The 14,471-nt window shown below is 43.4% G+C and overlaps 1 protein-coding gene across 9 annotated transcripts in view; it reads right to left on the bottom strand.

The window, feature by feature from the left end:
• Window positions 1-682: 682 nt before the first annotated feature.
• Window positions 683-14,471, bottom strand: part of TPD52L1 (TPD52 like 1) — a 98,182-nt gene continuing 84,393 nt past the window's right edge. The window contains exons 5-8 of one of the 9 annotated variants that reach the window (XM_041745963.1): window positions 10,718-10,798; window positions 9,089-9,127; window positions 5,989-6,049; window positions 683-1,446 (exon numbers count right to left, since the gene is read on the bottom strand). In XM_041745963.1, the coding sequence (XP_041601897.1) occupies window positions 1,318-1,446; window positions 5,989-6,049; window positions 9,089-9,127; window positions 10,718-10,798 (310 nt within the window). In that variant the 3' untranslated portion in view covers window positions 683-1,317. Of the gene's footprint in view, window positions 1,447-4,437; window positions 4,513-5,988; window positions 6,050-9,088; window positions 9,128-10,717; window positions 10,799-14,471 lie in introns of those variants that run through there. The other 8 variants (XM_041745964.1, XM_041745966.1, XM_041745965.1 and 5 more) reach the window with 8 other exon arrangements.

Raw genomic sequence — 14,471 nt, 5'->3', positions numbered from 1 at the left:
GAGGTTATAGTTACTTATGCATCCTCTTATGTTCACCAAGTTAGCAGTAGACCTTGATTTAAAATAGCATTATTGCAGGGGCATATGGGTGGCTCAGTGGTTGAGATCCAGTGGGATCTGGGATGGGATCTGCCTTTGGCTCAGGTCATGGTCCCGGGGTCCTGGGACAGAGTTCCAAATCAGGTTCCCTCCAGGAAGCCTCCTTCTCCCTTTGCCTATGTCTGGGTGTCTCTCTATGTCTCTCATGAATAAATAATAAGTAAAATCTTAAAAAGAAAAAAAAAAAAAGCATTGCATTAGGGTGGGAGCTCCCTGTTCAGCAAGGGAGTCAGCTTCTCCCTCTCCCTCTGCACCCTCCCCTTCCCCGCTCGTGCTCTCTCAAATAAAAATCTTTTAAAAACATAAAATAGCATCTGCAGACTCATAACTACCACCTTTTTTTTTTTAATTTTTTTTTTTTTTTTATGATAGTCACAGAGAGAGAGAGGCAGAGACACAGGCAGAGGGAGAAGCAGGCTCCATGCACCAGGAGCCCGATGTGGGATTCCATCCCGGGTCTCCAGGATCGCGCCCTGGGCCAAAGGCAGGCGCCAAACCGCTGCGCCACCCAGGGATCCGTAGCTGCCACCTTTGAAAGTCATTACCAGCCCTGAAGACATGCAGAAATGAAGAATTCAAAGTCTTCGTTAAAACCGATTACTTTAATTGTTTAAACAAACACATCACTGGTGCAAGTGAGGGCGACCACAGGCAGTCTGAGGGCCTTTGCAGGGAGCCCATCCCGGTGCTGGAAGAGGGTCACAAAAACCACCATCCCGCCCACTGACTGGCCTGGAAGGGGGCGTCCAGGCTCAGCCTTCAAAGGCAAGCACGTCCTGGAGGGGGCCGAGCAAACACCGAAGCAGATCATTCATAGCGACGGTCAGGAAAGTAGGAGGCTGAATGACACACAGACAAGGGCTCCGACCCGTTGTGTACCTGCCCAAGTGGGGACATGCTGCCATCAGTCTACGGATGCTGCATGTGACGGTCACGTGGTCCAACATTAACACAAATACAAAGTGGAAATGCTTTTATTAAACTCCGCAGAGAGGCCATTGGAAGAAGGAGGTCAAGGCCTGGGTTTTTCCCGGGGTGGGGGCGGGGCTGGGGCCGCAGGAGGCGGGGCCAGGACCACCGGGGGCGGGGCCAGGACCACAGGGGGTGGGGCATGGCCCTTGGGGGCGGGGCCAGGGCCACAGGAGGCGGGGCCGGGCTGCAGGTGGTGGGGGCGTGGCCGGGGCCGCAGGGGGCGGGGCTGGCCCGCAGGGGGCGGGCCTAGCACTGCAGCTCCTCCTCCTCGGCCCGCCGCGGCCCGCCCCCCGAGCTCTGCGCGCTGGCCTGCGCGGTGGAGCTGAGCACCTCTTCGAAGCTGCCTCCGCCGGGGGTCGCACCGCCTACTTTCGTCTGAAAGGGCAGAGATGCAAACGTGCAATTAGTTCCCCAGGTCCCCGATGTGCTGGTGCAAGACGCACTGCTCTCAGGTTCAGAAATAGTTTTGCTTTTCTTGAAAGGGAACGTAAAGGGTGTCGAGAAGTTAGTTTCCTTTAGGCAGGGTGCTAGAATGCCATTCGTGTTTGGCATCGGGGGTAGGATCCAAAACTTCGATTCTGTGCAATTTTGGCGGGGTCCCTTTACGCCTCCTACATCTAAAAATCTCGATCCCTCCGTGAGTGTGTCCAGATCTGTGGATTTGCACTGTCGACACATGACCCTGAGAACAGATGTAATCGAAACAGAACTGGATTTTCGACAAATTCCCTCGGCTTAAAGGGTGTAGACATCTTAAGCGACTGCAATTTGGGATTTCTGCTGGGACTTAGGCTATCTGGATTCCTGACAAATGTCTTTCAAAAAAGGCTGAGCGGCTCAATTGAACAGGGTTTCTGGTCTCTGTTGAGATCTTTCTAGGCAGTTGCCCTTAAAGGAGGGATATGCCTTGAAATACAAAGTTATGATGCTTTAGGAGGCTCACTTTTTGTGCACTTGTCGTTGGTAATAAGGATTAGAATCAGGAAGAAATCAATTTATAAGAAATACGGTTAAAATGTTTTGAAAAATTCCTTACTAAAAAGTCCTTCGAAAGAATATTTAATGCTTCCTGCAAGTCTTATTAAAAACAAGCACACGCTTTACTCTGATTGTCACTAAAATCCCTCTCTGCCTCTTTAAATTCAGTTCTTAAAGTCGAATTTTCCACTCTGCTTAGGGTCAGAAAACTCATTCTGGAAAGTGACAGATAATATATATTTTCAGCTTAGGAATCACAGTCTTTGTCACAAATACTCAAATCAACCATTGTACACAGCAGCCAAAAACAACACACAAGTCAATGAGCATGGCTGTGTTCCCAGAAGACCGTATGTATGGACACAGAAATGTGAATTTCATGTAATTTAATTTTAACTTAACACGTCACAAAATAGCATTCTTCCTTTGATTTTTTTTTCAACCATTAAAAAAAATATAAAAACCATTCTTAGCTTACACGCCATTCAAAAATAGGCAACCAGCTGGATTTGGCCCACAGGCCTTAATTTGCAGACCTCTGCCACTGAGCATTGACTCCTCCTCCACTCTGTGTCATCTCAGCCCCAGGAAGAAGCAGGGGTTGCTTTCAACTCTGTGATTTTTCACTATATTTCTTTCTTTCCAGAGAGAAACAAGATTAATTCAATGTAATCTACTTAGAGTCCCCATTCTTCTCTTTATTATATTGCATTTTGTTTTGCAACAGAAGCCACACACAGTTTGGAATCAAATGAATTCCAATTACTGTTGTTTTCTTTTGGGCTTTGTTGCTTTCTCTTCTCCCAGTTCTTGATTTTTCTCAAATCAAAATGGAAGAATAAAGGAGGGAATTGTTTTAAAATAAAGCAATTTAAAGGTGAGTGCAATAAAGGGGCTATCTAGCCAAGTGGGTTGAGTGGAATAAAGAGGTTTCCTGGTTCCCTAACCATGTGGGTTGAATGACTGTACACAGCAATACTTTAGGTGAGGAGTTGCTTCAGGAAAGATGTGAACAATAAACCTCTTCTGGACCCTTCCCTTCATAATGACTCTTCATCCAAGCATTTGTCACTTTATCCCCAAAACTATGATTGTGGTTTACATAACACTCGATTTGAATTATTGAGTTGGCCCGCCTAATCTCTCGTAATAATATGGCTGGCAGAGAGGACACAAAGAACAATTAAGAGTATCTTGTCTTTTTCTTAAGGTTTTAAATCAGGCCATGCAAAGTATTCATCAAAAAGAGGCACACTTAAAATGTGGTCTGCTTGACATGGTTCGAAGAATGACTGGAAGGTTGAATGATCAGAATGGTTGGAAAGGATGTAGTTATCGATGATTCCCTGGAACATGGTAGCACATAACACATATGGTTTGACAGGAACTGGTTCTTGGTGTGGTTGCTTGTTTTAGATAAAATAGAAAGTGTGCTCACGGGGTATAGTTTAGGTGAAGCCAGCTGAGATGCCTTCAGGTAAGACAGTGATGTATTCCAAGGATATAGGCAAAAAAGGATGAAATTTTAGGTAATTAAGATGAAATGGAAAATTTTTCATGGAACATCAAGCTATCCACAGAACTGGATATAAAGGAAGAACAATCAATTGGGTAGAAATGCCACATGGTGTGTGACAGATCGTGTGAGACGATGGCAAGAACGGACCTCCCTTCGTGGAGAACGAAGCCTGATGTGGGGATTCGATCCCGGGTCTCCAGGATCGCGCCCTGGGCCAAAGGCAGGCGCCAAACCGCTGCGCCACCCAGGGATCCCCGAGAACATTATTTCTAATGGAACACAAATACGAACATGATTCCTTGCGAGCAGTGTTTTAAAAATCAAGCTTAAAGCAGTAGGTGCGAGGCATTTCCTTACTGACTCATCCTCACTGATGTGTGTGTCAGCTGGAAACGGCCTCAGGACCCATAACTGAAGAACTTTATAGAAATTCTGGAGAAAATTTAGAACACAAAACTATGCGGCAAATAAACTATAGAAAGAAGGGTTAACCATCTATTATTTAGTCTGGAAGGAAAAAAAATGAGAACTTTGCAATTACTGAATGAGTGGGAAGTTTTACACAAAGCACAATTATTAGCTATTTATTCTCTATTGCCTGGGTGGGCAGAAAAAGAGGAAGTAGGCATCAACTGTGACACAGGAGGTGGGTGGGATGTGAGTCTTGTTAAGCCAGGGGAAAATCATGCAGACACTTGAAGGAAGTCTTGACACAAGCTAGAATCTGCTCAGCTGAGTTAGTTTAGTGCATGCCTGAAGGAGGAGGCAGGCTCTATACCTCCCATCCCAACAAAGTGAGAAAAGTGAGAGAAGCTCAGAGTGTGGATCAAACACTTAAATTACATGTGAGCTGTGAGCTTTCCAGCGCTTCCTAAAAGCAAAGGGAAATAGGTTGTTCTTTATTCTTCTTTTGCTTCTTCGTATCTCCTTCTTCTAAAGAAAACCTAAAAAGTACAACTTCTCCTATGTCAGAACTGGTCTAAGGAGCAACAGAATCCATCTTCCTTTGTCTAAGGCTGAGAACCAAATGGTGAGAAATTAACTCGCAGGATTTTCTGAACCCTAAAGCTTTGAAACTTAATATTCTAGCAGGAGAAGTGTTCGAGGCCCTGCACGTCCCTCCTTTTCTCAAAAGTTTTCCCTAGACACGGGGGCAATTCAGTGCCTCCCACTGGTCCCTAAATCCTCAATTAGTGGTGTTGACCAGCAGGCTGGCGAAACTGCACAACTACAAACTGCTGGTAAGGGAAAGCAAGGCATCGTAGGGGCTGAGTAATAACCTCATTCCTGGCCTTAAACATCTAATCACAGGTCTGATACTGCAGAAAAGTAGGAGACTCTGTGAAAGAGCCTCTCCTAAGAGGAAAGACTCTCCAAGTCCAAATCAGTAAGAGCACACAGGACCTCTAGTGAGGAATACCTCACAACCTCACAGACTTATGAGCAGCACATGACAGCAGAGGATTCAGAAGCAGCTGGAGACCCGGCGTGTGCGTGCACCTGCTTTTGATCTGGTTAAAGATCATCTGCACTTTTCATTTTCCCAGACAGGGAAATACAGAAATGGATTGTCCACAAAATACAGATAAGAACATCAAGATGTATTTAAGTCACTGTGTAGGTGATACCTTCAAAAACATTATCTTAGTAGTTTCAAGGATTTTTTTCCCCCTGTTTTGAAAGTTCCATACATTTTAAGACTAGTTTTATTTGGGCTTTCTTCCTCTGCAGATGAGCTCATCTACATCTACACTCACACAATAAATTCAATGAATATTTTTTTTTAGCACCTCCCATCAAAGAGGCATATTTTCAGTTTAAACCTGGGGGATCAAATGCATTATTACAAAAGAATGCACGGTGTGACTCAGTTTTATTTTCCCTCGGCGATGGTCATGCTGTGCTGTGCTCAGTATGTGCACAGAGTAAACAAGCCCAGGCAGCTGAGGGGAGGAGGGGGGCGCTGGAATGCATTGAGCCGGCTTCGCTTTCTGCTAGCCCACGTGCAAACCAGAGAGGCTGTGAGCGGCTACGGGCCCTTCACCTACACTCTGAATTCAGAATTCCCATATCCTTGATCCTACCCTACAGTCCTCTCTCACATACCCCACCCATGTTTTCCAGGGGACAGCACGAAGAGAGTTTTTCTAACCTGAGAACATGTGAACACACATCCCAGTTCATTCTCAACAGGTAATCACCCTGGATGGTTTACGTGAACAACTCTGTGAGGGTCCAGCAACACCATCCAGTACTGGTTTTACCGACAGACGTATACGTGAAGAAACAGATGGACTCTGTGCAAGGCTGCCCTCCTGGCTGCACCAATTGCTGGCGGCCCCGCCTTCCGAACTAACCACCACCATGACTAAGCTTCCTGATTCACAGACCCCATGACACAAAATTCACTTCATCTGTACCTTAAGGCTTGTGACAGTTGTCTCAACCCTCTCCTCAAATGATTTGAAAGTAGGAGAATTCCTAAAATAACAAAAAAAGAGAGGTCAGCTCCAGAGACACAGCTGTCTTAGCAACCGAGCTGCCTGGCTTTCTGCTCTTATTTGTAAACATCATCTCTGCACCAGAGCCAGCTGTCGGTTCGCCAACCACGCTTTAAAGTGTATTTTTCATCTCTGCTAGGTTAGATCCACAAACCATAACCTGACATGGAAATTTTCTAAGTAAAATAGTCATAAAATAAATAGTACAGCCTTTGTTAATGACACAGCTGTTAATAATTGCAAGGTGCACTGGAAATCACTTCCAATGAGTCAAAAGAATGATAGCTGCGTTTGTCATTTGCTAATTAACTGTTTCTATCACAGCACTCCATTCCCAACTCGTTTGTTTTGTGGTTTTGTTTTTGTATTTTGTAAGCAATGGAAAGTCTATCTGAAGAATGTCATGTTAGAGGTTTCCCACTTGGAATTTTAAAGTTATTTATATCAGTAAATGTGAGACCAGACAAAGAGCTAAGGAAAAAAAGGTTCATAAATTTTTCTTTTCCATGCCTTAAAAAGTAATCATTTTGTCAATTTCCATGAAGCAGCGCTTCTGAAAGTCAACACTTTCATTATTTTAGGTGGAAATATACCTATTACTTGTCTAATGCTTGATCAAAATGGTGTTTGTTAGGAGCACATGTTATTTTTCCTCCTAAAGAGGATATATGTTTTGTTCTCTTACCAAACAAAATCTTTGCAGTCTACTGACATTTTTGTCTGTGACTCATTCATTGTGTTAAATACTCTACGTACATCATCTTGTTACTTGAAGCACTAGATGCTTCATCTGGTGCTTTTTGGTTTCCTATACTGGATTTGGGCACATGACATGATTTAATGATATCATTACCATTAAAATAGATAATCCTTGGGTCCAACAAAAGAAACAGGAACCACGAAGGAACTAAAACTGTATCTTGAATCTCGCATCCATATCAGCATTCATCAGCATTCAGCAACCATGACTGCCACCATTTTCAGGTCAAATAATTCAACTGAATGTGACGATATTCGATAAGCCACCTGTTATGTTCTCTTGAGTGCAGGCAAAATGAAACAGGAGGAATGGCCTGGAGGATTTTTATAGGGGAGACTGGCTCTACTATACGGGCTTCTTGGTATGGTGTGGAATGAAGCACGGTTCTAACACTACCAAGAGGATCTAAGGTAGGTAATGTTTTTTGACTGAATTTGGTTTTGTTAGAGATGATCTCTAGAGACTCTGACACGCCAGATGGTCAGAAATACATTTGCGTTATTCTGTACAACTGACAACGGTGAGCTCAGACGGCCCACGTATGACATCACAGCTTGTCAACAATGCACGCGTGAGTCAGATTCCTATGAGTGGTGAGCTCAGACAGCCCACGTATGACATCACAGCTTGTCAACAATGCAAGCGTGAGTCAAATTCCAATGAGTGATCCTCCATAATATTGCTGTTTCATGATGAAATATTAGTGAATTTGCACCTGAATGACTCAAGGTTATATATATGTATTGGCCCTTTACTTCCCCTGCAGGTTTTATGTGGGCAAGCCCGCTCACATGCCTGCCTATCCCTGATCAGTTAGGCCCAGAATGGCCAGTCAGTTCAGCCCAGTGGTTCATGGGCTTCTGTTAGCTGAGTAAAAGCTTTTTTTTAAAGTTAATTTCAGGCAAGATCATGAGGACTACATTTGACTCATATGCCACTAGATGGATTCACAGAGCGAAACCATGTTAATTTTTTGCAAGCTCTTCTTTGGACACCCAGACTTCAAAGCTCACAAATAAAGAAGCTCAGAGCTGCAGGCTGCACTACTCAATTGGAGTGTTTTTATGCTAGGGGGTGCCAGTCATTCAAAGATGGGCGGTGCAATCCTGAATCTTTGCTCCCTGATTTACCACCAAGTTAGGGAATCAAATACTGTGGCTAAATTTCCAAAGTCACCATATAACCTCAGGGTGGAAGAAACATCATCAGGATAATAAAACAGACAGTCTTCGAATTAAACTACACCAGAATGTGTGCTGGGGAACAGGGAGAAACTGTTTACTCAGATTTAATCAGATCACACACAACCACAAATGACTGTAGAAAGAATTTGGCTGCAGTGATCTCAGGCTATTTAGAGCAACCCAAACCCCTCCTCTAACACATCACAGCACAATTATATTCTACAAAGCAGGGAAAAGGGGCACAAGTCGGACTGAAGTGTGGGAGGGCCTTGGAGGCTTGATGGCGGCTTATGAGTTACCCACTGCGTCCCCCCAAGCAGCCCAAGGCAGGAGCAATGGGAAGAGCAGTAAATCTGGTTTTAGCCTCTTATTTTAAATATGATGAAACTGATGTTACTGAGGTGACGTTCCCAAGGCTGCAGAGTTCCTTCTTGGCACAGCTGGGCTACCATCAGCATCTCCTGACCCCCTCATCTGACATTCATCCTTCCACATCCTATCACTGTTATTAGGGTGCTTTGATCCGATGGCCTCACTCAGCTACGCAAACTCCAAGGGGGGAATGTGTTTCTCAGGAGTTTTCATCCAGCTGGTAATTTTAACGACATTCTCAATGCTTAACAGACACCTCACCCTAACATCTACCTTAACAAATCCTGGCGCTATCCTTCCTACGACTGTCGACTGTCGTCCTGGGAGTCTGCGATTCCTTTCATTTAACCTTTCTCCCAGGCTTGCGTTTAATTCTGCTGAGATAAGGCACGTACTTCTGCGTCTGCAGGCGTGCTGGTTAAGAAAGTGCTTCACACGGGTTACTTGATGTCACATGAGACCCTGGAGTTAAACCAGTGTGTGTGGTCAAAAGCTGAGGCCTATCATACCTGCTGCGACAGAAACGTCAGCCTGTTCTCCTAAAGGCCGTCAGGAGAGAGAATAAGGCATTCCAGTCACTGCATTTCCTTTCACACTGCAGGTGGGAGGTGGGTGGGGGGAACCCCCCAAAGTAAATATCAACAAAGTAACGCGTCATACACATTCTGCATTGATATTAGATAAAGTAATTTGCACACATTACCTCATAGCAGGCATACTTATGGAATGGCGAATGGAGTAGCTTCAGGGCAAGAGCAGATTAGGAGGGAAAAAAAAAAAAAGAAGACAGCACAACATAAGTACATGAGAAACTCGCCAGTGGCAGTTCTAAAACAGCAGTGTCAACTGAAGTAGTCCTCGCCCACCCCACCAAGGCGACGGTTGCTTTCGTTGGGTAGGATGGGCCACGGTCACTTTCAAGGGCCCCAAGGAGGAGCACACTGTCTGAGTTGGATGGTACGTGACTTCCTGTGAGTTGCCTGCAGGCCAGGAGACGTGGGGGGGATGTCTGGGTTCTCCAAGTGTGCCCAGGAGCCCATAGACGTCCTCCCCAGGTCCCACTCCCGCTCCCTTCCCTCGTGTTCAGGAAGGGGGGGGAGGGCTGTGCCAAGCAGAGCCTGGCAGGCAAGAGCTAGCCGTTCCAGGGTAGAGCAACTCTCCAGACGAATGCATGCAGTTAACATAAGACATTCAAGGAAACAGAAGGGAAGTCACCACAACCCACGCAGTCCAACACGGGGCCAGGCACTTCTCCTCTCTAGGACATTTGGGACAAATACACCAACGCTGCGGAGGAGCCTAAGAGGCTCAGCCTTCTCACTGTACCAGTCCTACGGTGGCTGGTGCATCTTTCTTCTGATGGATCGCCTGCTATGTCTTTGCGAAATCAGGCGGGCAGAGGGAGGAAGCGCCACGGATGGGGTCCATGGAGGGAGAGCACTGCCCCCCAACACCCTTTCCAACACCATGCCTGCTTCTCTCCTCCCAAGAAGCTCACAGCAAGGGATCAAACTCCTCACCCTTCCCCAACCATGGCCACTGAGGTCATCGTATGAGCAGCACTCTACTAGAACTCAGAAAGAGAAGGCCGAAGAAATTCAGGGAGTCCTTATGGTCTTACTCAGACACTAGGCAAATATTTCCTCAGAAATGGCATTTAAAAAGGAATTACTAAAAGAAATTCATCAGCATTATCAATCTATTCATCTCTTTCAATACAGGCAATTTTCTTAGGGAAAAAAAAATCCCCACCCCCACCCCTAAGTATAGAATAAGATTCCAGCGAAGGGCAGGTTTAACAGGACGATGGCACACTTCCTAACACGGGTGGTCTTCTCGGGACCTTTCTCCTCTTCCACTTCAGACGGTACAGAAAGGGGAAGGTGAACCATCCAACTTAAGAAACAGTTACAAGAAGTTCAGAAAAACACGACAATCTAGACAAAATATTTTTCAGTGTCTCCAGCTCACTTTTTACCAGTCTCAGAAAACCCCACAACTCTCAACTTTTTTTCCGGTTTCCTTTTTTTCCCCTTCTTTCATTTCTAAGGACCTCTGCCAATGCAGGAAGGACTGAGGATGTAGGAAGGGATTCCTGAGAGACTGCTCAGCAAGTGAAACCGGTATACGTGATTCGGAAAGGCGAGAGATACAGGCTTAAATAAATCCACACACATTCAATGGCCTACGGTCTGTAACTCCCTGGTGACAGGCAGTCTCCGGGAAAGGGATCTAGGGTTTTGGCTGACGCACACCCACAGTGGAGGGAACTGGGGGCTCTGGGGTGGAAGGGGGCGGCAAGGGGCCCACGGGCCGCAGACGCAGCACTTACCCAATGGAGTGAGACCTGCAGCCGGAGCAGCGCAGCACAGGAGAGAGCAGGAGCAGAGTTAGCAGCAGGGCCGCGGTGCACCTGCCCCCCAGAGCCCCAGAGCAGAGAGGACGGGACTCCGTTTCTTATTCCTTTTCAATGTGTCTTAACAATTACTGCACCAACCTGTTATAAGCTGTGCTTCTAACTATCCTTCTCATGGCTCTATGGAGATGCCTGGATTCTAGCAAGGTTCTTTCTTTCTTTCTTTTTTTTTTTTTTTAAGATTTCATTTATTTATTCACAAGAGACACAGAGAGAGAGAGAGGCAAAGACACAGTCAGAGGGAGAAGCAGGCTCCCTGCAGGGAGCCTGATGCGGGATTCGATCCCAGGACCCCTGAGTCACTGCCTAAGCTGAAGGCAGACGCTCAACCACTGAGCCCCTCAGGCGTCCCTAACAAACGTCTCTGTCTCCTCCAGAGACCCTCATCTCCACTAGTTCACATGTGGTTGGAACAAATGCCTGAGAAGTTCCAAGAAGATGCCAGTATTATGGTAAAAACGATTCCAAGAGCTTGCAGGTCTGCAGAGTACTTTCATGTGTCCTCGTTTTAACTTTGCAGTTTCAGTTCAGCAGCCATTAAAAATGTGATTTTACAGGTAGAGAAAGAGAGGGGGGCAGTCCCTTGACAGGACAAAGGGGACTTCAGTCAACGGCAATCAGGAGAAAATGAGACTCCTCTTGAAAAATACGACGTGTTTTTAGAAAACCTATCAGTTTAAATTCTCACATAGTGCTTTTCATTAACTTATGAAAAGGCTCAAGTTCTAGGGTTTTAAAGTCTGTTAAGTATTAACTTGTAATAATTTCAAAGAAAAACTGAGAGGTACGGTTTTTCCTTCAAGGTACCTGAATTTTGCTGGCAATCTTTTTGAACAAGTTCAAAAATCATTTCCCAGAAACACACAAAAGAATTTTATAGTATAACTGGAATATAGGATTATACAATGTTTTAAACTAACAAGGAGTTCGAAGTAAAATATGATAGAATTTTAAAATTTCTCTACATTTTATAAACTGGCCAATCAATTTAAGTGAAAAATAAAAACTTACAGTTTTCTCATTTAAGAATCTTTATGATACTACATTTAAGTAATTTTCAAATCTGATTTTCAGATACATCACTTGTTCTAGCATAATTTAAAACTAAAGATTTTTTGCAAAACTTGTTGCTTTCACAGAGATCTATCCTTAGTGATATATGTTAGATGTTATAGTCTGAGAAAAATGTAAGTCTGAATTTTGCAAATTCTACAACATATTACAAGACCGTACTGGAGTCTCCAGTAACATAGGCTACACTTCTCAGTATTTTTAGCTACAGTTCATAATGAAAGTTTTGTAGCCTCCACATAGAGAAACAATTAATGAGAAGTTTGAAACTTTTGGAAAATAGATCATTCATTACCCTAAAACAAAGCCACGCTAAAACTAAAGAAAAAGAAGTCAATACAACCTTGATGTTCTAACCAATTGGTGTATGAACGTGGATATGTTAACATAGTGGATATGTGAAACAGCTTTCACGTTTTTCCACTTAGGAAAATGAACAAAAAAACCTCTATGAAGTACTACAGTGCACTCCTGTTAATGGACATTCCCCTCATTTCCAACATGTGGGGTCACCTTGTAACTGAGACAGTCACTTAGTAAGGACAAAAAGTGGCATTTATTGAGTGCTTAATAAATGGCAGGCTCTCTTCTACAACTTTTATAACAACCGGATGATGTTGTTAGCTTTATCCCCATTTCATGACTGAAACCACCTGGGTACAGGTGACCTAAGTGACACGCAGCCTCATAACCTGACCACCTGAAGTGGAACCACTTAACAGCTTGTTACAAATGCAGATTCCTAGGGGTGCCTGGTGGCGTAGTTTGTTAAGCGTCTGCCTTCGGCTCAGGTCATGATCCCGGGGTCCTGCAATGGAGCCCCACATCGGGAGCCCTGTTCAATGGGGAGCCTGCTTCTCCCTCTCCCTCTGCCTGCCACTCCCACTGCTTGTGCTTGCGTGCTCTCTCTCTGCCAAACATATAAAATATTTTTAAAAATACACAAAACAAGAAATGCAGCTTCCTAGGCTCCACCCAAGATGCACTGAGGCACGATTTCAGAGAGGTGGAATCTGGAAATATGTACTTTAAAAAAGCTTCAGAGATGTTTTGTTAAATTCCCCTAAATTGGGAGAAATAACACTCCAGTATCATGCTGTGGTCCTAGTGTTCCAGTGAAAGGTTTCAACCAAGCATGTGGAGAGCAAGTTTTATAAACATGGTAAAATGTATTTTCTTGGATATAACAGGTAATAGGGTATAATAAGGCATATTTAAATATATTGGTATTTAAATATATTGGTAAATATAAATATATTGGTATAATATAATGAATAACAAGAAACTAAATATAGTTTCTTGTATATAAGAAGTAATAGGATGTAATAGGGTATTTTCTGTTTTCAGATATTATTTTATTAGTTTAGGTAAATGCTTTAATGCCATTGACATGATAGCAAATTTATCTGTAATAAAATTAGGGTTATTTAATAATCCAGAAGGTTTACCTATTCATCCCACGCAGCCACTGAAAAATTTCAGTTGCTTTTCATTATAGCATTATTAATAAATATGAAGATAAAAGAATGTACTCAGATTCATGCACCTGTACTTACTTAACTCCAGCCTCATGAAAGCCAACTTATTAAGATAATACATGGGCACAATCCAGTAATTTATGAAGCCCAAAATAATCACAATATAAAGATTTGCCTCTAGGTATCAAAGTTGTAGGGTAATAAAGAAATAGTTTAAGAATCCAGTGAAATTATATGCAGTTTTTTTAAAAGGAAGAAATTTCAGAAGTTTTTAAAAAACGAATTTGAGGGGTGTCTGGGTAGCTCAGTGGTTGAGCGTCTGCCTGCAGCTCCAGGGGTGATCCCGGTGATCCTGGGGTCCTGGGATTGAGTCCCAAGTCCCGCCTCAGGCTTCCTGCAGGGAGCCTGCTTCTCCCTCTGCCTATTGTCTCTGTCTCTCTCTCTCTGTGTCTCTCATGAATAAATAATTAAAATCTTTAGAAAAAAATGAATTTGATTTCTAGAGAGAAAAATAAAGTTCATTTGTAACAAAAAATCTCCTAAGCATATCACCAAATTCAAAATAAACTAAGATAGGTATTTAAACAAGCAAAAAAAGATTTAACACTTCCATATGAGATAACTTACTAAAACATAACATAAAAAATAAAAATGGCCAAAAGTGCATTGTGTTTCGGGCACTTATAATGAGGACATTTGGTTCTCAGTTCAAAATCTTGATGTTCACCCTAACTTTATATAATAATGAAATACTGAAAATAACCAAAATGTGCAAGGACTATATACCACGGAAGCTTTCTGGAATAAAAGAATAAATATGTATGTATTCAGCATAGAAAAAAATATCCTAAGTGGATGTATACAAAAATGTAACCTAGAATAGTTTATCAGAGCATATTCCACTGAATGCATATTTTAACTTACTGTTTAAATTTTCATGAATAAAATTCAGTACGTGCTGCATTCTTTTGAGATCCCCCCTTATTACTGGGAATTAAAGGAGCCCTGGATCTTCCATTTTTACTAGGTCATGTCCTACTGGAAAGGACACATGGTTGGGACCAGGCTCACTAAGCAGACCTGCTGGCAGAAAATTCTCCATCGTAAAAATTTATCTCAGT

This window comes from Vulpes lagopus, chromosome 2 (assembly GCF_018345385.1).
Source record: "Vulpes lagopus strain Blue_001 chromosome 2, ASM1834538v1, whole genome shotgun sequence".
In the NCBI taxonomy this organism is placed as follows: Eukaryota; Metazoa; Chordata; class Mammalia; order Carnivora; family Canidae; genus Vulpes; species Vulpes lagopus.
Note: the sequence above shows the minus strand (reverse complement) of the source record. Positions and strands in the feature narration are given on the sequence as shown.